Here is a 27,382-nt window from a genome sequence, read left to right as displayed (position 1 = left end):
GTAAATCTATAAAGAAAATAATAGGATTAATGGTTCCTTAGGAGTTTGGAGGGGAGGTTAGGAGAAATGGGGAGCTAATAACAATGAGGACAAGAACAAAGAAAACGTTCTAAACTTGATTGCGGTGATGATTGCACAACTGTTTTTGATATGATTTAACTATTGAATTATATAGCTTGTGAATTAGAGGTCAATAAAACTGTTTAAAAATAGGTATGACTCTATCTATCTGTCTATCTATCTATCTATCTATCTATCTATGGAGGAGACGAGCCAGTATTTAAAAATAGATATGAATATATATATATATATATATATATATATGCAGGGAGGAGATCAGCCAGTCAGGGTGCAATGTAGCAACAAGGAAACACACAGTTTTCCTCTAGTTCTTAAATGCTTCCTCCCCTCCATTATCATGATCCCAATTCTACCTTACAAATCCGGCTAGACCAGAGGATGTACACTGGTACAGATAGGAACCAGAAACACAGAGAATCCAGGACAGATGATCCCTTCAGAACCAGTGGTGAGAATGGCAATAGTGGGAGGGTGGGGTGGAAAGGGGGAACCGGTTACAAGGATCTACATATAACCTTCTCCCTGGGGGGTGGACAGCAGAAAAGTGGGTGAAGGGAGACATTGGACAGTGTAAGATATGACAAAATAATAATAATTTATAAAATATCAAGGGTTCGTGAGGGAGAAGGGAGAGGGGAGGGCTCAAGTGGAAAGCAAATGTTTTGAGAATAATGATGGCAACAAGTATACAAATGTGCTTGACATACAATGGATGTATGTATGGATTGTGATAAGTGTACAAGCCCCCAATAAAATGTTTTTTTAAAATTAGATATGAAAAAAAATTAGATATGTAAGGGAGGGGAAAAAAAGAGGAGCTGATCCCAAGGGCTCAATGGAAAGTAAATGTCTAGAAAAGAACAATGGACTATATGTACAAATATGTCAGATACAATTGATGCATGGACTGTACCAAGAATTGCAAGAGCCCCCAATAAAATTATTTTTAAAAATAGATATGTAAGTAGGAAGATAGATAGAAAATTTACAGCGCTTTTGGGGAGTCCCTGGTATTGCAAACAATAAGAAGCTGCTCAACTACTAACTGCGAGATTGGCAGTTCAAACCCACCCAGAGAGACTGCAAGAAGGATGCTATGATGCTACGAGTGAGAGAGAACCCCCATCTGCATCAGCCCAGTGTTGAATCCTACACGGAATCCTGGAGGGCAAACCTACCTCTTCTTCCCAATCTTTTCACTGACTCGCACACCACCTATTCCTCCCACAGCTCAATCAACTGCTCTGCTTCAGTCATTTTCTGAAATGGCCACAGAGAAATCAAGAGACGAGACTCGTGGCTATAGGGCTGGTTAGGAAAGTAGCAGGTTGGAATTCAGGATGCTCCACTGATAAGGGCCCAGAGGCACCTAATTTCACCAGCAAGCCTCCTGCCTGAAGTCGCTCAGCTTTCCTGGGACAGGGGTCCCCTGATTCTACTGCTGCGGCTGCTCGCCATCTCTGGACGCCTGTGCAGTGTTGCAGTTCTTGTCTCGTGGGTCTCGTGGGTCTGAGAGGTTCCCGGCACAGGGACCCCAGGCACAAAGGACTCATTCCTCTCCAGGCTCTTCGTCTTGGTGATGGTCAGGTCCCCTCAGCCCACCTCTGGAGTGTGTGAAAATGAAAACCGGAAGAGATGTATAGGGACAAATTCTCTACACTCATATTGTAAGGAGTCTGGGAGGCCGACACCCTCAGGGAGGGAGAACTTCATGCTCCTGAGTTGGAGTTGCAGCCCAATCACATTCTCCTAAGTAAAAGTTCTTCCCAACGATGCCCCACCAACCCATAATAATGCCATTTTTAAGGTGCTGCTTTAAAGCACATGGTTGCTACTATACTCCTGAAGGTTATCTGCCATCAAAAGCAATGAGACCATCTAACCCAGCGATTCTCAATCTATGGGTCCCGGCCCTTTTGGGCATCCAACGATCCTTTCACAGGGGCTGCCTGATTCATAACAGTAGCAAAATGACAGTGATGAAGTAGCAACAAAAATAATTTTATGGTTGGGGGGGTCACCACAACATGAGGAACTTTATTAAAGGTCGTGGCATGCAGGTTGAACCACTGATCTAACCCTAAGTAGGGCCCACTCACTCCCCTGGAGAAGAGCTCAGGGGCACTCAGAAAAGACCAAGGTTAGGCACCATCTTAACTCTAGAACCCTCCCATCTTGTTATGCGTGTACCTTCCTGCCACATGTATGCCTCTACTACCTCCCCTTCCTATTGCATGTACACCCCTAGCTTGTCCTCTTCACGTTAAGTATGTGTGTGAGGTGGCTTGCATGCCTGAGATTATATAAGCTTGTAAGAGAACACATTCTCCCCTCCCCTCACTCTGGTTCCGTTTGCCATGGGAGAGGGGAGCACTTACATGTCTTGTCTGTCGTTCCTTTAATTTACCCCTCAGTTACACAGCCACTTCCAAGGACCCATTGGGCTGTGGAGGCTGGTCCCCCACACTGGGGATGGCTCGTTTTGAGCCATGGTTCCACCTCCACAAGGGTGCCATGCCCCTCATGTGCACTATTAGCAAACACCCGTTTGCATAGTCCCAGTCATTTTGGGGGACTTACAAGGCCATGTCAGGGTGCTTCATTGCTTCTCTGGGACCTTGGGAGACAGACCTGGAGATTTGGTCCCAAAAGCCCACCTGCAGAGCAATCCTACTCTAAACCACTGGGAGTTAGCCTGGACAGAAAACCATGATAGCGTGGCATCAGTGGAGGGACGCACCAGTGTTTGTTTAGCTATCCGCTGACTGGGGTGCATCTTGGCCTCTCCCTACACCCGGAAATTGTAAATAAACTGGTGTGAAGAGTGATGGGCAGGTTTGGTGTCCAAGAGACACTCACTTGGCTTTCACATTAGCCGCCATGATGGGGCAATCATCCACTCCCGTCCAAAGTGTTACATGACCTCAGCAGAGCATGCTTCCCTTACAGGCAGAAACATTAACTAAATGAAGCTGTCAGTGAGCTGTGGAGACAACCTGAAGATCCAACGTTGGAGGAACAGCCTGCCCCTGGGTTGGTGGCACAGTAGTATAACATTGTACACCCCCTAGAGCAGAAGTCAATTAAAAAGTGATTAAAGTGACACAGTCCAGAGGGATTGGGAGGGAAAGAGGCACTGAAACGGGAAATGCCTGAGGACATGGGATCCCTGATGTCAGGGGCAGAAATCAACAACAGGACGCAAAGGGTGTGCTATGTGTTGAATGGAAAACTAATCTGCTCTGTAAACCTTTTTAAAAGTTTTTTTTTTTATTTAAAGTGATGTTTGCCACAATGTAAACAATATGCACTAGCGTTTACATACTCAGTGGCATAGTACTTCACAGTGTATGTCAACGACGAGCTCTGCTGTGGGGAGGTAGCATGAGAAAAAAAAAAGACGCGAGGTGAAAGTAGGCTATTGCTCTCCATTCCAGGTTAGGGTAGACCCCCAGGTGTAGAGGGCGTCTGGGGCCTCCTCCCGTGAGGTCGGACATGCAGGCAGGCTAGGGCAGAGACCACAGTGCGTTAGGAAGGGGGGCAGCGTTAGAGGGACCCCTTGGGCTCTCATGCGGACCACAACGCACCTGCCTCGCACCAGCCTCTGAGCCCACCGCCCATTATCTCTTCCGAGTACCCTCCTCTACCTAAGAGCCCACACCGCCCAAGGGCTGGGCGCGTCCACACCTGAACCTCATGGCTCCGGTCACGGAGAGGCCGCGGCGGGAGGGTGGGGAGGGAGGGTGGGGAGCTCTCGGCCTCCCCTGCCCCGGGCTGCCTCCTCTCCCGGACCAGAAAACTCCCGGCTAGTGGCCCCACGCCTGAGGGTAAACATCCGACCCCGCCTCAAGCCACAATAAATCCTCCCCATTGGCTGCAGGGGTAGCGTTCCCGCCCCCATTTTATTGGATACGCCTCCGCCCCACCCGCCCATCTCTTCCAGGGACCCTGCCTCCAGTTCACCATTGGCTAGAAGACAGCACTTCCCTCCCCCTATCTGTCCAGCGACCCGCCCATTCTCCCCCTTCCCCTGCGCCTTATTGGCTGAGGCGGCAGCCTCCTCCGCTGAAGGGAGGGTAGAGGTCCGCTCGAGGGCGGGATGGAGGGACCGACCGGCCAATCGCCGCGCGCAGCCGCCCTAGCAACTGGCGCTCCCCAATGGCGGGGCGGGGCGGGGTCCCGGGCTGTCAGCCCGGCGGGGGTGGCGCGGGCGCGGGCCCGGGTGCGGACTCGGAGCCTGGTCCCGCTGGTGCGGCGGCTCCGCGTGGGCCGGGCATGGCGCGGGGCGCTGAGCGCGGCACCATGAACGCGCTGGCCAGCCCGGTGCGGGCCTACGACTTCCTGCTCAAGTTCCTGCTGGTGGGCGACAGCGACGTGGGCAAGGGCGAGATCCTGGCGAGCCTGCAGGACGGCGCTGCTGAGTCCCCGTACGGCCACCCGGCAGGTGAGCGCGCGGGGGGCGCGGGGCCTGAGCCGCTGCGGGGCTGGGACCGGGGGCGCGAGCGGGACGCGCGGGGGATGGGACCAGAGGCGTTGGCGGGGTTAAGGGACGCCGGTTGGGTAGTGCGGGGGGGGGGGGCGAGCGCCTGGCAGCGTGAGACAGAGTGTTCAGGCAACTCGGCGCGGGTCAGCGACGTGGAGCTGGCTGGGACTGGGGACAACAGGCCGAGGGAGTGGGGGGTGGGTGCGGGTGGAGGGAAGGGCTAGAGGCGCAGGGCCCTGGTCGAGCAGCCAGGACATGGGCCACAGGACAGAGGGAGCAGGGCTGGGGTGCAGGGCTGGGGGGTGAGGGGGCTAGAATTGGGGTGCAGGCCCGGCGCAAGGATCTGGGGCTCAAGGCGAAGGGCTGGGGCCACCAGGTGTAGAGCTCTGGGCCGGGTTCCTGTCGTCCGGCGATGTGCGACCAGCGGGCAGGCCCCTGGGTGGGAGCTCGTCCTGGGGCTGCACGCGGGCGGTTTGGTGAGTGGTGGTGGGCTGCGGACCAGGACAGGGACTGGGCAGGAGAGCTGGCCGCATCCAGGAACCAGGCTCAGGGTTAGGACCAAAATCGTGGTTGGAATGTCTGGAGCGGAGCATCCAGAGCCAGGCACCCAGATGCTGGGGGCGGAGAGCGAGGACGTGGGTAGATGAGTCGCTGGCTTCTCCTGGTGACCAGGCCTGTGAGGGAAAGGATCCAACGGCCAGACACTGTGGCTTGGATGGTCGGAGGCACCCTCGCTGGAAGGTGCCGGCTTAGCTGCTGAGGGGTTCTGTGCACAGCAGGAGGGTAGGGGTGCTGCAACCCCTCAGGGGTGCCCAGAAGTTTGAGACTGGAGAGGGCCTGAGGGGACTTGATTATGCCGGCCCCTCGAGGGAGAGGTAAGGGCTGCTGGGAGGATGGACGGAGAGGAAGGACCTGAGCTGGAGAATGGAGAGGGGACCAATGGCAAGGCTAGGTCCCTGGCGCCAACAGGTGCAGCTGAGGCAGAACGGCGTGTGCTCTCCTTTTTAAACCCAGCCCAGAGCTTGCTGCTGTCTGTCTGAACCCCAGGCTTGCCATCGGCGCCCTTGGTCCCCTCAGAGAGGAGCCTATGTTGGAGGCACAGAGAGACAAGCCAGTTGGGTGGGGCGGGGGGAGGGGTGGTGTGGACGACAAGCCCACAGGGGAAGCCCCTGCTCTCCCTGTGGACTTTCTAAGAGGAGTTAGCATGAATTGGAGGATGCCTCGGTTACTGGAGATGAGCTTGTGGTGAAGTAGGAGGCAGCATGGGGCACCCCATGAAGGGTAGAGAGCCCAGGAAGAGAGGAAGGGCTTGGAGGTCCACTTCTGAGAATTCTTGTCAACCTGAAGTCCCTGAGCAGGCCCTGTCTTGAGGAGACATCCTGCCACAATTGGGGAGGATTTGGGCTAAAAGTCACCCTCGTGACTCAATGGTTAAGTGCACCCCACGGCCAGAGAGGTTGGTGATTCAAATGCACTCCTGAGCACATCAGAAGGCAGGCTTGGCAACCGGTGCCAAGAAGGCCCAGACTTGGAAACCCTGTGGGGCCCTTGTCTAGTCTGTCCCCCTGGGTCAACCCAAGGCCAAGCCCACAACAACAGGCTGCAATGATACTCCTGTGAAACATTTATTTGAGGAGCCCTGGTGGCACAGTTGGCACGTGTTGGGCTACTGACTGCATGGTCTTCAGTTCAAAGCCACCAACTGGAAGCCCGCAGAGGCAGTTCTACCCTGTGCTATAGGGTCACTGTGAGTTTGGCTTTGGTTTGGGGAAACATTTTGTTCTCTATTTGGCTTTGGAACTAACATGAACAGCCCCTCGGGAGCTTTCAATTTACTGAAAATTGCTTTCTTTAGCACTAAGGAGAGAGACAATGAAAACTAGGAAAGTGAGAAGTCCACATTATAATCGTGAAAAACTGGCATTTCCATTAGAAACAAGACTTGCTTTTGCTGGTTCATGGAGGGTTGGCGCACCTCCACACTGCCTTCTCTCCCACCTGCCTCCTGAGTGGGCAGCTAGTTGTTGCCTTTGTAGCTGAACTGCCCATCTTCACATCATCCTCAGTGCTAATGCAACATTTGGAAGGACTCAGCACCCACCGCCAGCTCTTTTGCATCTTGCAGTGTGCCTTAATTAGCTCAGTTTTCTCTTCAGCTGGGGCGGAGCTGCCTAGTATTTGAGGATGCCTGGGAATGGCCTGTACCTTCCGACGCTACATGGGCTGGGTATAATATTCTTGGGTGATCTGTTCTTTCCCTAGCACTTTGTAACTCCTGCCCCACAGCTTTGGCATTGGATTTTGCTGTCATGAAGTCAACATCGTCCCAGTGTTTTCCCCCAATTGAGTGATTTGCCTTTTCTTCCTGAGTTTCCAAAGAATTCTTTCTTTTAGCCCTACAATTCATTAGCTTAACCCAATCATGTCTCAGGTGAATATTGTGTGTCGAATGTGCTATCTCTAATAACATATACAAATATGTAGTCTGAATGTCACATATATCTTGCAAATTCAACTTTCTTTGGGTGAACAATTTATTGATTGCAATTACAATAGTCAGGTGTCTGACCTTACCCTTGATCAATCAATGCAAGTTTTACATATAAAGGTTCCAAGGACATTTACTTTGTTGCACCCTGAAAGCATCTTCTGTTACATTTGTTAGTGTTTCTACTTCAGAGACACTAGTTGTGTTAGTTTCCATTGTTGATGCTGTAACAAATGACCACAGAGTTTGTGACTTGAAAGAACACGTGTAATATTTTAACTTAAAGCTCTGGGGTCAGAAAGGCCAATGTGGCCACACTGTTGCATTCTTTTCCAGAATCTCTGTGGGGAATGTCTGTTTTCCTGCCATTTTCAGATCCTAGAGGGCCTCCCTGCCTCACTCCACATTCCCTGGCTCAGGCCCCTTTCCATGTTCAAAGCTAACTGTGACCAGCTATGCCATTCAAATCTTTTCCATGTGGTATCACTCTGCCACTCACGCTTCTGTCCTCAGCTCCCACCTTTAAGGACATTGGATCCATCCTGGTAATTCAGAATAATCTCTCTATTATAAGGTCAGCCACTTGACCAAAGAAAAGGAAACCTGTTGCCAATCAAGTTAATCCTGACTTTTAGTGACTGCAGGGCAGAGGAGAATTGCCCATTGGGTTTCCAGGGCAGGCTGTAACAATGATGGAAGCCGACTTCCACATCCTTCTTCCATGAAGTGGCTGGTGGCTTCCAATCATACCCACTGACATACACACACCCCTTCAGTTAATCATCAAATGCTTACCACTGCATCATCAGGGCTGCTGGTTAGCTGACTGAATACCAAATCTATGGCCATTGAGACCATCTGACTCCTGGTGCCCCTATGGCAACCTGAATCCCACCTACACCCTTTATTCTCCTCTGCTATGTACTCAACATATTTATTGGTTTTACGGGTTAGGACATGGGTGTCTTGGGGTGGCCGAGAGTCTACTTAGTGTACCAGTTACTTTGTCCACTCACTACCCTGCAACCACTTTTCTTTTTCTCATCTGTATTTTTGGGATGATTTCAAGGCTTTTTTTGAATGTGTCAGTAGTTTTGATTTTAACAAATTGTTCATAGCTATCTTTGAATGACTTGTTTTACTGTGAATTAGGTGGGGAGAGCTGTTTTTAGCTTATTAATTCATTCAGTAAGATGTTGCTTTGGTCTTCCATTTGTTCCTTCATTTTCCAATTTTCCTTTCATAAAAAGGTTTCATTTCTAGAATAATTGATTTCATCTTTTAAGAATCTCTGCGTTTTTATTTTACCGACTTCATGTTCAGATTCAGTTTTCCTTGCTTGGAGCAATTGGAGGGTGGTGTGAATTTCCTCTGCTCTTTGTTTGTTTGTTCTGGGTCTTTTCTCTTTTAGAATGTGAATACAGACACACAAAGGAACATCAGTTTATGGCAATATTCCATTATCTCTTAGACCCATTTTCCAACAAACTCTCTGGGGCCCCCCCACCCTCCCATGGTGTCCCACAGTGATCCTATGGGACAGTGTAGAACTGCCTCCTGGGGTTTCCAAGTTTTTGTAAGTCATTAAGGAAATAGCCTTTTTCACCTTTGTCTGGTGGAGCAGCTGGTGGGTTTGAACTGCTGACCTTTTGGTGACCACCCCAGTGCTTAACCCATTGTGTTATCAGGCCCCTCAGTGTATGTGCGCGCCTATTCCCCTATGTGCATAAAGGGGGGCCTGATGGCACTGATTGCTAACGGAAAGGCTGGTGGATTGGACCTGCCAGTGCCCCCTGGGAGAAACTGGCCCACGGCTTGTGTGCTTAGGAGGAGCAGCAACCTTGGAAAGCCAGTCTTGGGGCTGCTGTGACTTGGAATTGCAGTAGGGGAAGTGGACGCACAGGGGCGTGAACATATTGAACAGGTGGCACAGCTCGGTGGATTCCCACAAGCCTAGCACACCCACATAGCCAGCACCCAGCATAAGAAACAGAACATCCTCTCCCATTCCTCATGTTCCCTCAGTCGCCACCCCCACCCCAGGTGTCTGTGATCCTGCTGCCTGCCAGCATGGGGCACTTGCCTGTTTCCATGCCTGTGCGGGTGGGGTGCACAGGGCCTTTGCGGAGAGTTCCTCTTGCCCCCACCACGTGCTCGAGACTCCTGTGTGGTCAGTGTCTTTGAGTTGTTTCCCTGTGGGAAGGCCCTGATTCATGGACCCACCCTGTTGGTGATGGGCATCTGGGTGGCTCTATCTGTTACAGTTCTCTTGTATGTGTGTTCGGTACTCGGGGGGGGGGGGTTTATGTTGGAGTATACCTAAGTGTGGAATTGCTGAGTGCTAAGCGTGCAGATCCGTCTTGGAAGAAGTACGGCCAGAGTGCTCCTTGGAGGCAAGGATGACAAAACTTCATCTCATGTTCTTCTGACAGGTCAGCAGAGACTAGTCCCTGGAAAAGGACATCATGCTTGGCAAAATAGAGGGGCCAGTGAAAGAGAGGAGGGCCGGCAACTAGATGGATGGACACAGTGGCTGCAACAGCAGGCTCAAGCTTAAGCACAGTTATGAGAAAGCACCAGGACCAGGCCGCTTCCTTCTGTTGTGCATCAAGCCACTGGGGTCGGAACCGATGGGATGGCACCTAACAGCAACAAGTGTGCATAGCTACGTACATGCATGTGTCCAACTTCAGGAAACACTCCCAGCCGTTTCCCAAAGCGTTGCCGCCTTCGCCGTCCCCGCAGAGTGTTTGAGTCCAGTCTCCTCATACCCTCACCAAGAGGTGGTGTGTTCGTCCCCTTCCCTCTGGACAGACCATTCCACTTGACCTCCCTCTGGGGACTGGCAGGATGGAGCGCCTTTGTTTGCATGTGTTGAGTTCCCTCTTTCCTGAGATGTCCACAGAGTCGTTGTCCACCTTTGCTTCTGTTGGGTGTCTGAGTGTTTTCTTCTTGATTGGTAAGAGTGTCTGTCATGCATTTAATGTGTTCTGGATCCGAGTCCTGAGTCCTGTGAGCAGCCCCTCCCATCTCTGTGGTGCCTTCTCACCCTATCTTCACGGTGGCCTTAGGTGAACAGAGCCCTTCATTCTAATGTCACCTTTGGTAGCTAGTGTTTGGTGGCCAGAACCTTTCGAGTCTTGTGGATAAGCCGTTGCCTGCTCCAAGCTAATGAAGCCCCCGCCGTTGTCTTCAGGGTGCTTGTTAGTGCTCACTTAACCTTTGACTCAGACAGCGGCTTCCACCTGCAAGAGGCAAGAGGTAGGAACCCTTCCCTGCCTCGGTCAGCATCTGGGGAGCAGGCGCCCCTCACCCAGTCTCTGTGTCCGTGGACTGACCCCGCATCTTTTACTGGTGGGCTTTGCCCTGCACCCTGGGCTTTGCCCATCACCTTGCATGGACAGCAGAACCCCGGCAGGCATGAAGTGGCCCCGTTACAGTGTGGTCCCCCACTGGGTGTTCATACCTGGCCGTTTTGTTTTCCTCTTTGCCTGCAGGTGGAGGGCTGGGGTTCTGCCACATGAGGGAGATTTGGGCAAGCTCAGGACTGGACTCTCCGTCCTGTCAGGCGACTGTCTCCCCAAGGACCCTGGGTGAGCGGGTGTGTATGGGGCATGCATCCCTTCCAGCCTCCTGTACCCTGAGCCTCTGAATTTCCTGGGAATTGGGGTGATGTAGCAATCTTGGCACCTGGCTTCTCCCCTGGCCTTTGTCAGGTGATGTCCCAGGTCTGAAGTTGTGACTTGATCCTTCTCTGGTTGCTGCCACCCCTACAGTTTGTTCATTTCATCAGGGACTGGGGTTGCAGGGTGGAGATTAAATTGACACTGAATGCTACAGTGTCTCCACTCCCAATTTTCCCTACACAAGAGACTTGCTGTCTCACTGTGTTCTTTAATCTTCCTTTTTTTTCAGAGTCAACTTAATGGGAATGGGTGTTTTTTGTTTGTTTGTTTTTTGAGGATTTTTAAATTTTTCTTCCTTTTTTAAGAGAACATTTATGAAGTCTTAACCAGCACAGGGACAAGATAGCTATGGAGACATATCCCGTATATACTCGAGTATAAGCTGACTTGAATATCAGCCAAGGTACCTAATTTTACCACAAAATTGTATTAAAAATGTGCTGAAAAGCTCAGCTTATACCTGAGTATGTATATACGATAATTCATGTGAGGAGGGCCGTTAGCCTGAGGGCATAATAGGGTCCGACGGCTGAGAAGTGGAACTTGAGGAAGGATGTGGGAGGTCGAGGAACACTGTCATAAACACGTGGTTAGGCAGAATGTGCCTCAGTTACTGGTGGGGCCCCTGGAGCAGGATGAGGGCCACATACATTATGTTACATGGAGGAGCTGACAGTAGTGGCCCTGGGCTTCCCAGGGACACCCACTGTGCTCTCTGACTGCTCTCCCTCCCGCTCAGCAGGATGGCCTCTCTGCTTCATGTTTGTTAAGGGCTGGTTGCACCAACCACTGAAAGGCATCATCCTGTGAGCCAGCATACATTACTGGGCTCAGAGCAGGCGAGTAAGGAGGCCCAGGACACCACCCCCAGCTGTCTTCTGACCTTTCAGATGGGATTCTGAAGGTCCAGGGGGGCGGGGCCAGCGTCTCTAGGGAGGAGAAGCACCCAACATTCTTTCCTTGTCTTAGCTGACATCAAAGCCTCCTTTATCTGGTGTCCTGAGTTAGGCGTTGGCTGGTTCATACCCACTTGGGCACCCCATGCGACTCTGAAACCCTCTACAGGAAACAATTCTGGCAGTTGGCTTGGTCTCCAGCTTATCTGCACACTGAAGAACCCCGAACACACTGTGCTGGTGAAAGCAGCCAGGTGCAAGGACAGGGTCCCTCTGCTCACCAAGGGGCTTCAGAAAACTCAGGGAATTATATTGCACTCTGCAGATCCCGCTTCCTGGCCAGTGGAAGATTTGTTTAATCATGCTTTTTCCCAGCAGCCCCTGTTCCCTTCCTCTCTCCACGTTCCACGTGGATCATCCTCATGGCATCTCGAACTTCTCTCACCCTGCTCTACACAGCTGCTGGATTGCAGCACAGTGCAGACGTTCCTCAGGGCCACTGGGAAACCTAACGTCACTCCTGGATCTGCGTCCCAGTGGGCTCCCCGAGGTTGGCCTGGATCAGAATAGGCAAAGCTGTCAGGACCCAGTTTACTACGGCGGCCAGTGTTGAAGGGGGGGCTGAGTGGCTGTTGAGGGAGACAAACGTGGCGGGGGTGGACGGGGTACAGCGAGACAGATGCAATTAATACCAAGGAACTGTGCACTGAAAGTGGTTTTTAAAAGTGGCAAATGTAAAATAATTTATAAATTATCAAGGGCTCATGAGGGAGGGAGGAAAAATGAGCTGATATCAAGGGCTCAAGTAGAAAGAAAATGTTTTGAGAATGGTGGTGGCAACAAATGTGCTTGACACAATGGATGGATGTATGAACTGTGATAAGAGTTGTAAGAGCCCCCAGTAAAATTATATTTTTTTAAGTGGCAAGCATCTTGCTCATATTTTAGCGGCACAGGACAAATCTCCCCCACAGCTGGGCTTCTACGTGTCCATCACCTTGGACGAGGGGTCCTGGTGGCATCCTGGGCTACGCGGTGGCTGGGCTGCTAACCCCAAGGTCTGCCTCGCACCACCAGTTGCTCCTCGGGAGAGAGGCGAGCCTGTCTGTCCCTCTGAAGACTTCGTCTTGGCAGTTCTCGTCCTCCCCATCAGTTGCTGTGAGTGGGGATCAGCTCCAGGGCACAAGCCCCAGCCCACCCTGCCAGCTCACCCTTGCATGCAGGGTCACTGTGAGCTGATGACCCGACATCCTTTTCCAGCACAACAGAACCTTAATCAGCTGCACCGCCAGGAACCTGCCTGGCTGACTTGCTTACTCCATTGACATGCTGTCTCATTCCCGGGCCGTCCCTGGTCCCAGCTCTGACATGACAGGCAGCATGACTGGATGCCTGCTAGCTAGAGGGACCGGTGACTCGGAACCCAGTCATGGATCCGCTGACCAGGGAGGGCCACTGTCCACCTCCTGCCCACAAACTCATCTCCAGGGAGACATTTCCACAGGGCTGTTAGAGACAGACAATCTTGATCACATTGTCCAGCTTCTTGTGTGTGCGTCCATTCCAACCCACAGTGACCCTCCAAGACAGCAGAGACAGGCCCCACAGGCTTCCATGGCTGTCTCCTCCAGGGAAAGAAGACTTGGTGGTGTGGCGGTAAAAGCACCTGGCAGCTCAAGGCCACCAGGCACTCCTTGGAGAGAAAGGTGGTAGTCTGAGAGCCTATGTCCACAAAGACTGCCAGCTTAGAGACCCCATAGGCAGCGCCTCCGGTTAGTCATACCAACTGGAAAGTTGGCGGTGGCTTTGAGTTTTGCAACTGTCTGTCTTTCTAGTGGGGAGACCTGAGACTGCCGCTGGTGGACTCAGCCTTTCCCTCAGCGGCCGTGCCCCCCAGGGCTCCTCTCCCAGCAAGTGATTCCTTCCTTGCATCTCCCACCCCCCAGATGTGACTCAGCCCATTTGCTCATGATGTGAATCAACCGGTGTGTGTTATTTATACCACGGCTGGCGATGTGTTTTATTTAGAATAATGGCAAAAGCGGGCCTGCAGAGCAGAATCGTAAGTACACACGTCAACCTCCAGCTGAACCCAGTGCATAAGCCCCAGGCGCCCAGGGCTGACAGGAGAGCTTCATGGGGGTTGGACAGAGGTGTGCCCAATGTGCCACTCTCCCTGAGGTGGATGAGGAGAGGAGCGTGGCTATCTAGAGTGGAGGGCCGAGTTCCAGGAGCTGGTGGGCGCAGCGTGTGGCTCGGTGGCAGGCTGGGCTGACATCCGCGGGACTCAACATCAGCCCTCAGACCACCTGTCTGGGGTCAGTGCCGTTCTCCCAGGAGTGCTGGTAGTGGTGCTTGCCATGGGACATGGCTGTGGACAGTATCACAAACCAACGTCATTAAACACAATATGCACTCCATCACAGTAGTAACAATGTCCCCAGCTTCTGGTGGTAGGTGGCCACACTTGGTATCCCCAGACTTGTTAATTGTTTCCTGTGTCGTGCCCCTGAATCCTCATATGGGCAGAGCCTGTGTCCAGAACCTCATCTCCTCAGAAGGACCACTGATGACGTGGTGGGATAATAAGCATCGGGATGCTGACCACAAAGTCGGCACTTCAGACCCCCAACCGTCCCCCAGGGTGAGGCAGTCTGCACCCAGAGCTGGACAGCCATCTCAGAAACCCTAAGGATCAGTCAACCGCCCCACGAGGTCACTTTGAGTTAACTTGACGGTAGTGGAAAATGTTTGTAGACCTGGGGCAAAGTGGGGCAGTTTGTCTGAGGTGGTGGGGGAGCCACGTGGAGAAGCTCCCAGAGTCTGGTGCTGGCTGGCATCAAGGTGGCCTGAGCTGGGTGGCAGTACCTTGGGCAGGCCTACCCAAGGGCAGTGGCCTTTTTCTCTCAGCCACATTGGCTGAGCTGGCCCATTAGCTCCAGGAGCCACTCTGAGCTTTGTGCTGGAAGGTATGGGGCCACTGCATGGCGGCAGATGACCCTGTGGAGTGGACCCCAGTGGCCACCATGTCTGCTGTCCCAATCAGAGGCCGGAGCCCAGCACTGCCCCTGGCAGAGGGCCAACCTCCTCTGGCTACTGCTGTCCTGCTGCATTTGCTTCCAGCAAGGGCTTTCTCCTCCTCCTCAGAGCCTGAGCCTTAGTGTCTGCTGAACCAAGAGCAGTCACTGGGGCCTGGCTGGGCAGCACCCCGTGGGCCTGTGGGGGCCTGGTTGGGCACCCCGGGGGTCAGTACAGACCCCAAGAGCAGGTCCATCTGGTGAAGTTACGCTGTGTGTGAACATTCATGCTCTCAGCCACCCAGAGGTGCCTCAGAAGGAAAGCCCACAGTGGGCAGGACTGGAGGAGTCAGAGTCAAAGTCCACACCACCCCCCACCTCTGGTGTTCTGAAAGATGGTGTGTCTGTCTCTCAGTGCTCAGTCCAGAGGTGTGCAGACTGCTCATATTGTAGCCACACCTCTGCCCAGCTCCAAAACATCTCCTCCCCAGAAAGGAAGCCCCTACCCATCAGCAGCCATGTCCACCCCCTCGGTGGTCCCTGGCCTCCACCAGACAGCCCTCTGATCCTTTAATTCCACCTGAGACACTTTGTCCCCAGGTTCTCAGACATGAGTGTGCTGTTAACTTCTGTTTGACAAGTATTTACACTGCCAGGACCACCAACTCCCACTGAGGCTATTGGCTGCTGCCAAGGACCACTGTCCCCATCATGGCCATTGTCCCCCATCAGGGCCATCTTCCTCCCATCAGAGCCACTGTGCCCCATCAGGGCCAATGTCCTCGGTCAGGACACGCCCTTCTGCCAGCTCTCACTGGGACAGAGAGGAGCAGCGGGTGCAGGAATGAAAATGGATCGCTGCCGTGTTTGTTCATCATGTGGAGCTAAAAGTGTCGAGAGAGGCTTAACATTTGATGCTTCCTTTTCTTAACTATTTTCTCCAGAGGTTAAAATTATCTCTCTTGTGCCCATGCTGCTGTGACTCAGCCAGGACCCATCTCGCCCTGGGTGCGGCTGTGCTTGCTAGCTCCATGCTGACGGACAGACAGACTTCTCAGATTGACGGTGGCTCTGTGAAAGCAGCATGTGCTCTCAGACCCATTGTGGCCCCCAGGCCCCATGGTCACCGGCCCACAGGAGCCCGACTGACCAGGGCCCGAATGGGTTGGCTCCTTTACTGTTTAGCTTAGAAATTGTGTCTTGATGGCTGGGGCCAGCACTCAGCACGAGCGCTTTCTCTCCAGAGTCGCTGTGACCTCAGAGACTTGAAGTGGGCAGCAGGTGCTCTGGGCTTGGTGTCCAGACTTGGGATGTGGTCACTGAGGGAGGGGTGGGGGTTCTGGATCTAAATAGGGCCCATTGTGGGCCTGTGTGAGATTGACCTGAGCTAGGGACCCAGGGGAGGGAGGGGGTGGTGCAGAGTTCACCTAGGGTGGGGGTCATTGTCCTCTCCCTAGGTCCACGATCTGCACCTGTCTCTCGGTGACCTGGGAAAGACTCTGTCCAGCATGCCTGGCATACAGAGGTCAGGGCTGGACCCAATATTGTCTTTCAAAGCTGGGCTGCTTTAGGGGACTGGGTCCTTGGTGGCAAAGTGCTAATCTTAAGGTCAGCCATCAGCCGATCCTCAGGAGAAAAAGGCTTTGTTCCCATAGAGAGTAACCATCAGAGACTCACAGGGCAGCCCCACCCTGGTGAATAGGGTCCCAATGAGCTGGAATGGACTCCCTGGCGGTACGTTTGGTTTGGCTTTAGGGGAGTGGTCATCTGATGGGTCACTGAGTCATTTGGTCTGCAGTGGGTCATAGCCCAGGCATCACTGTGGAGTCACGTTCTCTGGAAAGGTTCTGGGTGTGGAGACATTGTCCTCAGCTCTGGGAATATGTTACAATGTATCCTTTGTAGCTTTCCCTTTACTCTGGTGACAGTGACAGATGTCAGTCCTCAGTCGCTCTTGTCATGATGCTTCTAGGATTTTCTTTTAGGTGAAAACAACCCACTGCAAGCCACTTAAGCTGAGGAGATGTGTTCCTTTGCTGCTGCAGAATCAGTGGGTACAGGTCTGGCTGCATCCAGGTACTAAATTCTTCTGCTTTACATTGGGTCTTGGGGTCACTTTCCTCCCTCTGGGGAGCACTTGGGCTAGCCTGGCTCCATGCTACAATGCTGGAGTGGATGGACAGAGTGCCTGAGGTCACTCCTGGGTGACCAGGCCATTGGCGGCACCGTGTTGGACACTTAGTGATTACCTGCTGAAGGTCAGGGTGGTGTTAGAACCTTAGGAAGGCAGAGCAAACACCTGGCAGAAAAGACGCTCTTGGACAAACAGGTCACCTTCCCCTTCTATGTGAACTGGGCGGGGTGCTGGGAGGGATGCATACAGTGTGTGAAGACAGTCTGACGCCTCGTCCCGAGTGCAGCTGTGCCTCCAGCCGTGCCTCCGGTGAAAATAAAAATACTGAGGACCATCAGGTGTGAATGCTCCCGCATTCATTAGAACTGCTTTTAAGTGGATTGGCCCTAAAGAGAAATAAGCATGTGAAGCTGCTTTCCAGATCAACTTAGCAGCAAGATAACCTCCCTAGGGAGGAAAATAAAGGGCTCCCGCCTGGGAAAGATAGGGGGCAGCCTCCGCTTCACAAATAAACCCCAATGTGTCCACATGTGCCCCACGCAGCCATGCCAGTGCCAAGTCTGCAGCAAGACCCTCTCAGACGGTTCTCTCACACACTCACACACTCACACACATCTCACCTGCTGACACACAGTGCCCAGCTGGACTCAGTGTGCTGTCCTGGGCTGCAATCTTTAGGGATTCTGCGCTGGAGCAGCTGAGGGGCATGCAGGTGGAGGTCACACTGTGGGGGAGGGTGCACAGCATGTAACAAAGAACCAAGCTGGCCCCCTCAGTGACTAAGGGCGATACAGGGGACAGCACCGGAGACACAGTGTGGGAATTGCACCTGACCTGATCCCACCACACTGAGGCAAATCACTGGGGGAGTGCAGCGGAACAGCAAGGGAATGGAGTGGCAAGGTCCACAGGGAATGCTGAAAGTGGACTTCGGGGCCAGGGCGTGGTGCCCCAACAGACTGGACTGGAAAACGCTCCTAAGAGCCAGCAAACGATCCCTGAACTAACTACAAGCTTTTCTCTTGTGAACTGTTTTATTCTGTTCTTTGTCAGTGGTTTGTTTTTGTTGTTTTGTTGTCTGGTTGTATACTGTTGCTTTGTGTTCCTCTGTCTAGTTTTCGTGCATGTTAGTGACTCCACAGGTCTGTCTGAATAGGACAGGCTGGATGAACTATCTGGAGGAAAAACAACGGGACCGACAGTTTTGGGGGGACTTGGGGTGGGGGGGTAGGGGGGGGTAAGGAAGTGGTGTTAACAAACCCAGGGACAAGGGAAAAACATGGGACCCCAAATGGTAGAGAAGTGGGAGTGGCAGGCCTGGTGGGAAATGATCAAGGGTAAGGTTGCTTAGAGAAGAGGTATACTCTAGCCCAGGTGGCGATGAAGCATGGTAGTAGGGCAGGAGGAAAGTCAAGGGAGATGGAGGAAAGAGCTAGGAGTCAAAGGGCATTCATGGAGGTCTAGACAAAGACATGTACATGCAAATATATATAGGAGGATGGGGAAATAGATCTATGTGTCTATATTTATAGGTCAAGTATTAAGGTGGCGGAAGGACCTTGGGCCTCTACTCAAACACTCCCTCAATGCATGAATACCTTCTTTTATTAAATTGGAACTCTATGATGCTCACTCTCCCGACACAACGGCTGGAGCCAAAGTGTGTGAACAAGTAAATGTGGTGAAGAAAGCTGATGGTGCCCGGCTATCAAAAGAGATAGTGACTGGGGTCTTAAAGGCTTGAAGATAAACAAGCGGCCATCTAGCTCAGAAGCAACAAAGTCCACATGGAAGAACACACCAGCCTGTGTGATCGAGTGGTCCCAAAGGGATCAGTTACCAGGCATCAAAGAACAAAAAATCATATCATTGACTGCACACCTCCATGATAGGATCGCTGAAGACAAATGGGTGCATAAGCAAATGTGGTGAAGAAAGCTGATGGTGCCCGGCTATCAAAAGAGATAGTGTCTGGGGTCTTAAAGGCTTGAAGGTGAACAAGCGGCCATCTAGCTCAGAAGCAAATAAGCCCACATGGAAGAAGCACACCGGCCAGTGCGATCACGAGGTGCCCAAGGGACCAGGTATAAGGCATCATGCAAAAAAAAAAAAAAAGATATAAGTGTGTGTATGTATGTGTATATATGTGTATATGTATATATGTATGTATATATATGTATATATATCATATTAAATGAAGGGGGAAGTGCAGAGTGGAGACCCAAGGCCCAAGTGTCGACCAATGGAGATCCCCTCATAGAGGGGTTTAGGAGAGGAGATGGGTTAATTAGGGTGTGAGGTAGTATCGATGAAGAACACAGCTTTCCCCCGGATCCTGGATGCTTCCTCCCCCCAACTACCATGATCCGAATTCTACCTTGCAGGGCTGGATAGGACAGAGGCTGTACACTGGTGCATACGAGGGTTGGAGGTACAGGGAATCCAGGGTGGATGATACCTTCAGGACCAAGGGTGTGAGGGACGATGCTGGGAGAGTGGAGGGTGAGTGGGTTGGAAAGGGGGAACTGATTACAAGGATCCACATGTGACCTCTTCCCTGGGAGAGGGACAGCAGAGAAGGGGGGAAGGGAGACTCCGGATAGGGCAAGATATTGACAAAACAACGATGTATAAATTACCAAGGGCATATGAGGGAGGGGGGAAGGGAGAGGGAGGAGGGGGAAAAAAAGAGGACCTGATGCAAGGGGCTTAAGTGGAGAGCAAATGCCTTGAGAATGATTGGGGCAGGGAATGTATGGATGTGCTTTATACAATTGATGTATGTATATGTATGGATTGTGGTAAGAGTTGTATGAGTCCCTAATAAAATGTAAAAGAAGAATTTTTCGATGTAAAAAAAAAAAAAAAAGAACCAAGCTGGCAGCCCAGGAAGAGATGCCCATTCACAGCGACCCCCTGTGTTGGCCTGAGAGATGGGGGGAGGGGAAGGAGTGCTTCTGGTGGTGGGCTGGTCCAGTCCAGGTGGCAAGTGCCCTCTTGTGCTTATTCCCAAGGGCCAAGCACTAAGAAACCCTCCTCCCAGCAGGGTTTTCCTGTTCATGAGGTCTGCCTCTAGGCCTGAAAATGCCCCTTCTGCCCTCAAGTGGTCATGGAGGAGGAAGAGCTGGGAAAGGCCCTTGCTGGGCCAGGTCCACACCCTCTCCCCCCCCCCCACACGCACCCCGCCACTGTGGGACAAAGCCCCATGCCGGTGGGATGGTGCAGTTGGCTTCTAGAGCCCTGGGAAGCCAGCCAGCCCAGAGGGTCTTCTTTGTAACCCATGCAGGTCATCTCCCTGTTCTGGGGCGTGCCCCTGGTGTGCCCCCACCCAGTCATCCTTTGTAGGGGACCAACCTCCACAATGGAATGGGTCCTAGGGGGCAGTTATGTATTTGAAGGGTAAATTAAAGAAACAACAGACAAGACATATAAGGGCTCACCTCTCAGCAGAGTGGGGTGGGTAATGAATTCTCTTAACAGGCTGATATAATCTCTTTTGGGCAAGCCAGCCCCAGTAAGCACCCATGTAACAGGAAGGGGATGCCCCAGAGCCATACACATAACCTGAGGGTGACGAGCGAGGGGTGTGCATGCAGTAGGAAGGGGAGATACTAGAGGCATACATGTGGCAGGAAGGTACACACGTAACAAGAAGGGGGGCCGTTTCTAGAGTTAGGATGGCTGCTTAACCTTGATCGTCTCTGAGCTGGCTTGACCTTAAGGGTCCCTGAGCTCTCCTCCAGGCGAGCAATCTATGATCCTTATCAGAAGGGAGTAGGCCCTACTCTCGGGTGAGACAGACAATAGGGTCTGATTGCTTTCTTGGGAGACAGTCCTGAGGTAAGTGGCCTTCAAGGAGATAACCTTCAAGCCTATATTGTAGCTGCTTGCAAGGGGCACTTTGAAACTGCCATTAGGGGACATTGTGAAGAATAACTTTTACTTAGGAGAATGTGATTGAGGTTGATCTCCAACCCAGGAGCATGAAGACCTCCCTCCAGGAGAGCCTTGGTCCCCGAGACTCCTTAAAATACGAGCGTAGAGAATTTGTCCACACACACGCTCTTCCCAGTTCTGTTTCCCAGTCCCTGGACAACACGTGCAGGTTGGCGTAAGTGGGAGTCCTTCATCATGTCGCTCTCTGTGTGCTCTCTGGAGGGCAGCTCCATTTCCCTCCCCGGGAGGGCGATGCCAAACCCCCACAACCCGCCCCCCACCCCCACCGCCCGCGAGAGACGGTGGGCCATGGTCACCGAGAGTCAGGGGTGCCTAAGGGGCCAGCTCTGCCCTCATGGCAGGTGAGGGGCTGCGGTGCTGTGGGGGTGGATTGGGGGTGGTTCTGTTCTCAGGGCTGGCTGGGGTCTTCCTCAGACTGCTCCACAAACCTTGGTCTCAGAGGGAGCGGGGAGCCGGGGCTGCCTGGACCACCTATGCCCCGGTCCCTGTTCCCTCTGCCCAGCGGTCTCCACCTCCTGCCCCTGCCCCCCACCAACTCCTTGGCAGAGCTTTCTCTTGTTTGCTTCCTGCCCTGGCCGGTGCACCATCTCGTAGCTTCTTCAGAAAGAGGACAGAAACAGCTCTGAAGCTTTTGATGGACCTTCGGCCCCAGGTTCCAGGCCGCACGTCCTCTCCCTCCCTCATGACCGGCTCCCGCCGTTTTGACCACTGTTCCAGTCTGCGTGAGCCTGTTTTCCTGAATTTGCCAGACAAGCAGCAGTGCTCCTTTTGACCACCAGTGTCTGGAACTGTCACAGCACAACACGCCACTGGAGATTCAGGCCTGCTTGTTTCAAGTGTAGCCAGGATCCCTGGTGGTGCAGTGGTTACACACTGGGCTGCGAACCAAAAGGTCGGCCTTTCAAAACAGCCACCAGCTCCTCCACAGAAGAAAGACAGGGCTCTCTCCTCCCATAAACAGTGACAGTCTCAGAAACTCACAGGGGCACAGGGGCAGTTCTGTCCTGTCCCAGAGGGTCGCTATGAGTCTGAATAGACTCAAGGGCAGGGAGTGGAGCTAGGAGTATCTCAGGTGAAAGATGAGGCTTTCTGCTTCCAGAAAGATTTACAGCCTAGGAAGCCCACAGGGGGGCTGTCAGTCAGAATTGACTTGATGGCCCGGAGCTTTGTCAGTGTCTATCTCCTCCACAGCCGTCACCACTCGTCCTGAACAGCGCTCTGTGTCAAGAGCCCCTCCAGTCAGATGCTGGGCTTTGTGCAGAAATCCTGCCTCCTTCTCCCCCTGCTTATTTGACGTCCTGTGACATCCTTTCCTCCACCTCTCCCGGCCCTTCTGTATGTCTGACTTTGAGGGGTTCCCAGCGGCTGTCTAGTGGCTCACTTCTCATCAGACAGTCCTGTTCCTATTTGGTGAATGCAGCGTGCCCACGCGCCTGCTCATTCAGCCGCAGAATACCACAGGACAGAGACCCACATAATTGCTGGGATCTGGCACACGCCACCCCAAACTGGGCAGCTTGCTTGCCCGGCGCCCCCTGCTCGCTGTGTGCCCTTAGCACTCCTTTGTGGGGAAGGGGGTGCATCCTGAGTTCAGGGCATTCAGGTGAGGCTTTTATTTGGGGGCCAAGAGTAAGTATTCTAGATCTTTCTAAGCAGCGTGAGGTCGGCCATTTGGTGCCGGCCTCTTCTTCACAGCTGTGTGCCCGGCTGTGCCGGGTTCTGCCGGCAGAGGGTGTATTCTGTCCGAAGGGCGATAAGCTTGGCACATGAGCACAGTCGCCACCTGGCCACATCCCAAAGGAGCCCTAGTGGTGCGGCTGTGAAACTGCTGCTCATCTCAGAAGGTGCTTGAGGCTGGTCCTGGCTGGGCTGAACCCCACCAGAGAGTGGGGGATCAGATTCTACAGCGCCACCCCGGCTGGGCTGGGCAAGGAAGCAGGCTGGAATCGCATGGCCCTGAGTGGCCTTGGTCTTTCGGGAGGGTGCCCTTCGCCTGGCTCTCCCAGGGATGCTTCCTGGGGTGCCAGGTCTCTGATCAAATGCCTAGGCAGAGCCATTGGCTGGCCTCAGCCCTGCAGGCCAGCCGTGGTGAGCTCCAGTGGCTTCTCAGAGCAGCAACACTAGTTTCTGGTGGAAGGCAGGCCGGCTTTTTAAATCTCCTTTTTTTTTTTTAATACTGCTGTGCTTTTTTTCCTTCAGAAGAAATGCATGCCCACTGTGTGGGGGGACGGGAGGGGAGAACAGAATTAAAACTAGAACAGAGAGAAAGGCCACAGAGAAGGGGACACCACCGGGCCAGGCCCCCCTCACACTGGCTGCCTGCCACACCAGTACAGACTGCAGGTCCCGGGGTCAGAGAGCCAAGCTTCTGGTCTCCTGCCTGGTCATGAGGGCCACCCTGCCCTCTTGCTTTGTGGTTCTTTCCCCTCTGGGCAGCACTGGGGAGGCCAGAGGCTGCATGGGCTGGTTAAGGGACCTGCAAGTGCAGGGGACCCCTGGCCTTCACCTCAAGGGGTGAAACCAGTCAGTACTGAGAGGAGCCTGTGGGTGAGACTGAGGCTGTCTGTGGGCCAGAAGCGTGACCTGGCAGGCAGGGGTCCAAGCTGGCCCTGTGTGTCCCAAAGCCCCACCACGGAGATTTCCTCCCCTCCTCAACATGTCTGCACTGAGAGCAGCCGTGTGGATATGCTCTGCAGCCAGGCCATCACTTCCTTCACAGGCATCGACTACAAGACCACAACCATCCTGCTGGATGGCCGGCGTGTGAAGCTGCAGCTTTGGTGAGCATGGGGTCTCCTGGAGGGTCACCCTTGACACCTGAGCCACAGGGTCTAGCAGGGCCTTGAGGGTGGAATCATGGGGGACCTCCTGCATGTACACACACAGCACATTCTCCCATGCTTACCTACACAGGTGCATGGGTACACACCGCCCATTGGCACACATGCACATCAGGCTCGCCCACCGGCCCTCATGAGGCTGCAGGCTAGCTTTTCCGCGTGCTGCGCTCACCCTGCCCCTTGACCCCAGATGCCCAGCAATTGGTGGACCCACCGAGACTGCTGCCAGCGATCTTAGTGGGTCTGATGTCGAGGGGTTGCTCCCCACCTCATCGGGGATGGTCGGAGGCCCGGTCCTGGCTCCCGAGTACAAGTGGCCCTCTGGGCTAGGCCAGTTCTCAGCAAGGAAGATGAGCAGCAGAGCCTCGTTGCTCACCTGCAGCCAGCCCTGGACAAGCAGAGCGTGGCCTGGTGCAAATGCAGGTGCCACTAACAGGCAGCTTCCCTGGGTGTCTGGGGTCAAAGTCTACCCTCTGCCTGCAGCCTCAACTTTAGGAAGAGAAGGGCCCTAGGGGTCCATCCCAGCATTCAGGTCCCTGCAGGCTGTGGGAGAACTTAATGAGCTTGTGTGTCTTTGCAGGGACACATCTGGGCAGGGGCGCTTCTGCACCATCTTCCGCTCCTACTCCCGGGGCGCGCAGGTAACGTGCCAGACCCTGCACCTTGGAGGGAGAGGTGACTTTGCACACACCTCATTTGAAGTGCTTAACTGGCAATTTCCATGGGGAGAGGGAGAGTGTTTGTGCACATTGGGGTCAGCATTGGAGAGGGGGCTGGACTGTGTTTGGTGGCATCAGCCTTCCTTAGCTTGGGGGTAGGTGTGTGCATGTGCACATGTCTGGGTCTGTGTATATGCCTATGTTCATGCACTCTGGCGTGTGGGGAGTGGCTTTATGCTGCATGTGCCTATGCATGCATGTGTGTGTGACGTCTGCTTGAGCATGTGTCTGCATGAGTGTGGGTGTGTGCACCCTCAGCTCCTGGAGGCAGCCTGTGTTGCCGTGCCCTATACTCCATGTCCACAGAATGGCGGGTGTGTGTGTGAAGGGTGAGTCTTAGCCCCCAGTTTGCCCAGGGGGTGGGAGCCTGTCGATAAGCTTATGGGATATTATGAACATATTCATGTAGCCGCCCCTTTTGGTGGAACAGTAAAACAGGCCCTTTGTGCTGAAGTGGTTGTTCCTGGTGGTCAGGCCCCTGTCTGTCCCTCTCCCCTCAGGGTGTGATCCTAGTCTATGACATCGCCAACCGCTGGTCTTTTGATGGCATCGATCGATGGATTAAGGAGATTGATGAGGTAGGACCTGTTGACACTGTCTCCAGAGCCGGTGGCACTCTTCAGTGGGTGGGTAGCCCAGCAGCGATCAGCCCCTTTGGGAGTGAGCCGTCAGGTACCCACCCCAGGACTACAGAACCCATCACTTGCCTTTCTTTTGCCCCTAGCACGCCCCTGGTGTCCCCAAAATCCTGGTGGGGAACCGGCTGCACTTGGCCTTCAAGCGGCAGGTGCCCACGGAGCAGGCGAGGGCCTACGCAGAGCGCCTGGGCGTGACCTTCTTCGAGGTCAGCCCCCTGTGCAATTTCAACATCACTGAGTCCTTCACGGAGCTGGCCAGGGTCGTGCTGCTGCGCCATGGGATGGACCGTCTCTGGAGGCCCAGCAAAGGTGCACTTGCTGGGGGACAGGGGAGGGGGACGGGTCACCAGCCCCAGGCTCCAGTCCAAACCTGGAGGCAATGGTTGATTTCAGAGCCAACTCACCCTCAAGGTTTGGGGGAGGGGACAATGGGATTCACAGGGTGAGGGCAGGGACTGTTGGGAGTGTGGCCAGGCTCCAGACTCAGTCCAGGGAACCAACTGTGTGGTGGCCCTGCTCCCAGCCCTCTCAACGCCTCACAAAGGGTTCCCGGGAGCAGAGGAAGAGCTGGGTGAGTGGCCACCAGCCGTGGGGGGCGGTGGGGAGCGCAGCAAGCTGACTGCCTTCTCCCTCCCCCAGTCCTCAGCCTACAGGACCTGTGCTGCCGTGCCATCGTGTCCTGCACCCCTGTGCACCTGGTGGACAAGCTCCCGCTCCCAGTCACCTTAAGAAGCCACCTCAAGTCCTTCTCCATGGCCAATGGCCTCAACGCCAGGATGATGCACGGCCGCTCCTACTCCATCACCACCAGCTCCGTGCACCGCAGGAGTCTGCGGAAAGCCAAATCCAGCCGGCAGCCCCAGAGCCCACCCAGACACTGCACCCGGCCAAGCTGTAAGGTGTCCTAAGGGTTCGGAAAGGCCAGCTCTGGACTCTCTCCCCAAGCAGCCCGGTCCGGCCCAGGCAGGGGGCAGATCCATGTCTGTTGCTGCTCCCACCCGGGCACTGGGGGAAGCCCGCGTCCCCTGACACCCAAACACCTGCTTGTTGTGCATGAAGCTTCCGTTCTTGACGTGTGCACGTCACCCAGGGGCCAGCGTCCCGCCCCCTCCCGGGGACTCTGAAGGGTCTGGACGCTCCTTCTTTCACGATGAGCGGATCGCGCGAGCTTTTCCTGAACAGCGCCGGTCGTGTAGACCAGAGGAGATGAGGGCTTTCCACAGCAGAGTCAGCAGAGAGGCGCGGTGTCAGGGGGCTGGGGGCCTTTCTGGGAACCGCCTTTTCGTGTCCAAACGCTGGTTTTCCCGCATGCCGTGGGCTTGAACACGACGGATTTGATAAGAGTTTTTTGCTATGTTATTTACTACATTTTGGGATTAATAAGTGATTTATATGCTTATTTTTCTGTAAATCAACATCCTTTTGTATGAGGCAGGTTCTTCAAGTCACGAAACTAAGGGAAGAAAATGCCAAAGATACCCGGAGTTCTGACGAGTGTAGGCGCCGTTGGTGCCAGGGCTCAGGGAACTGGTCGGCGGGGCATGAAGTGAGTGTGAATATTTAAGAGAATGTTTCTGGAGAATAAAATGTTTGATTGTTTCTCTCGTGGTAAAGCTATGCTGATTCTTTGGGGTCGTGGGTGTTGTGACAGAGCTGCGTGGCCGCCATGGCTGGGGAGTGACTCGCAGGAACAAGGTTACTCTGCCGGTTCTGGAGGCTGCAAGTGGAAGTGCTCTCAAGGTGGTGTCTGTCTGTCCTCCTGAGGCTTTGAGGGAGAAGCTTCATCTTCTTCCCTGGTGCCGCAGTCCAGCTGCAGCAAGGTCCGGGGGTCCCTCAAGGTGGGTCACGGCGTCGGCGCATGGGAGACAGAAACCATGCGACTCAAGGGTTGCGGGTAACTGTTCCAATTTTACTCATGCAAAGCTTCAACTTCTATATTCTTTTTCTTGGCTTAAAGCTTATGGCCTGAGATCATTCATCAGGAAATTCTCAGGCCACAAGAGCATGACAAGTTACAAAAATCACATCATGATTCTTGGTTAAAAATTACTACATCTTGAAACTAAAACTTTCTCAACTACAAGGGTGATAGACACTTCATCCAACTAGGGCGCATTGTTCTAACTATGAAATCAATAAAGCATTAATACATTTCATTATCAAAAATTACTTGATAGGCTTTGGCTGTTCTTTCTGTTTTTTCTTAGGCTGTTCCTTTAGGGCTTTCACTTCTTGTTCTTTTCCACTAAGTTCCCATAAATTAAACTCCCAAAAGTCTTTCTATACCAAGGTATGAGTTGCCTCACAATAGGTAGCTTTGCTTCAGTGGACTTCAAACACCACGGAGGCCCTCTTCTTGCTAACCTTTCCATAAAACTTAAACTACTAAAAGGAACTTGTACACCTTCTTTATTAACTATTCTTATGCCATTTTCATTACAAG

General features: G+C 53.3%; 1 protein-coding gene across 1 annotated transcript; it reads left to right on the top strand.

The window, feature by feature from the left end:
• Positions 1 to 4,268: 4,268 nt before the first annotated feature.
• RAB40B (RAB40B, member RAS oncogene family) lies at positions 4,269 to 26,540 on the top strand. Its single transcript, XM_075562433.1, has 6 exons — positions 4,269 to 4,525; positions 23,462 to 23,522; positions 24,163 to 24,223; positions 24,802 to 24,879; positions 25,026 to 25,248; positions 25,579 to 26,540. Exons 1-6 carry the CDS (start codon positions 4,357 to 4,359, stop codon positions 25,845 to 25,847), a joined length of 861 nt encoding a protein of 286 aa, XP_075418548.1. The 5' UTR covers positions 4,269 to 4,356; the 3' UTR covers positions 25,848 to 26,540.
• The last annotated feature ends 842 nt before the right edge of the window (positions 26,541 to 27,382 follow it).

Source organism: Tenrec ecaudatus, chromosome 10, assembly GCF_050624435.1.
Source record: "Tenrec ecaudatus isolate mTenEca1 chromosome 10, mTenEca1.hap1, whole genome shotgun sequence".
Taxonomy (NCBI): domain Eukaryota; kingdom Metazoa; phylum Chordata; class Mammalia; order Afrosoricida; family Tenrecidae; genus Tenrec; species Tenrec ecaudatus.
Note: the sequence above shows the minus strand (reverse complement) of the source record. Positions and strands in the feature narration are given on the sequence as shown.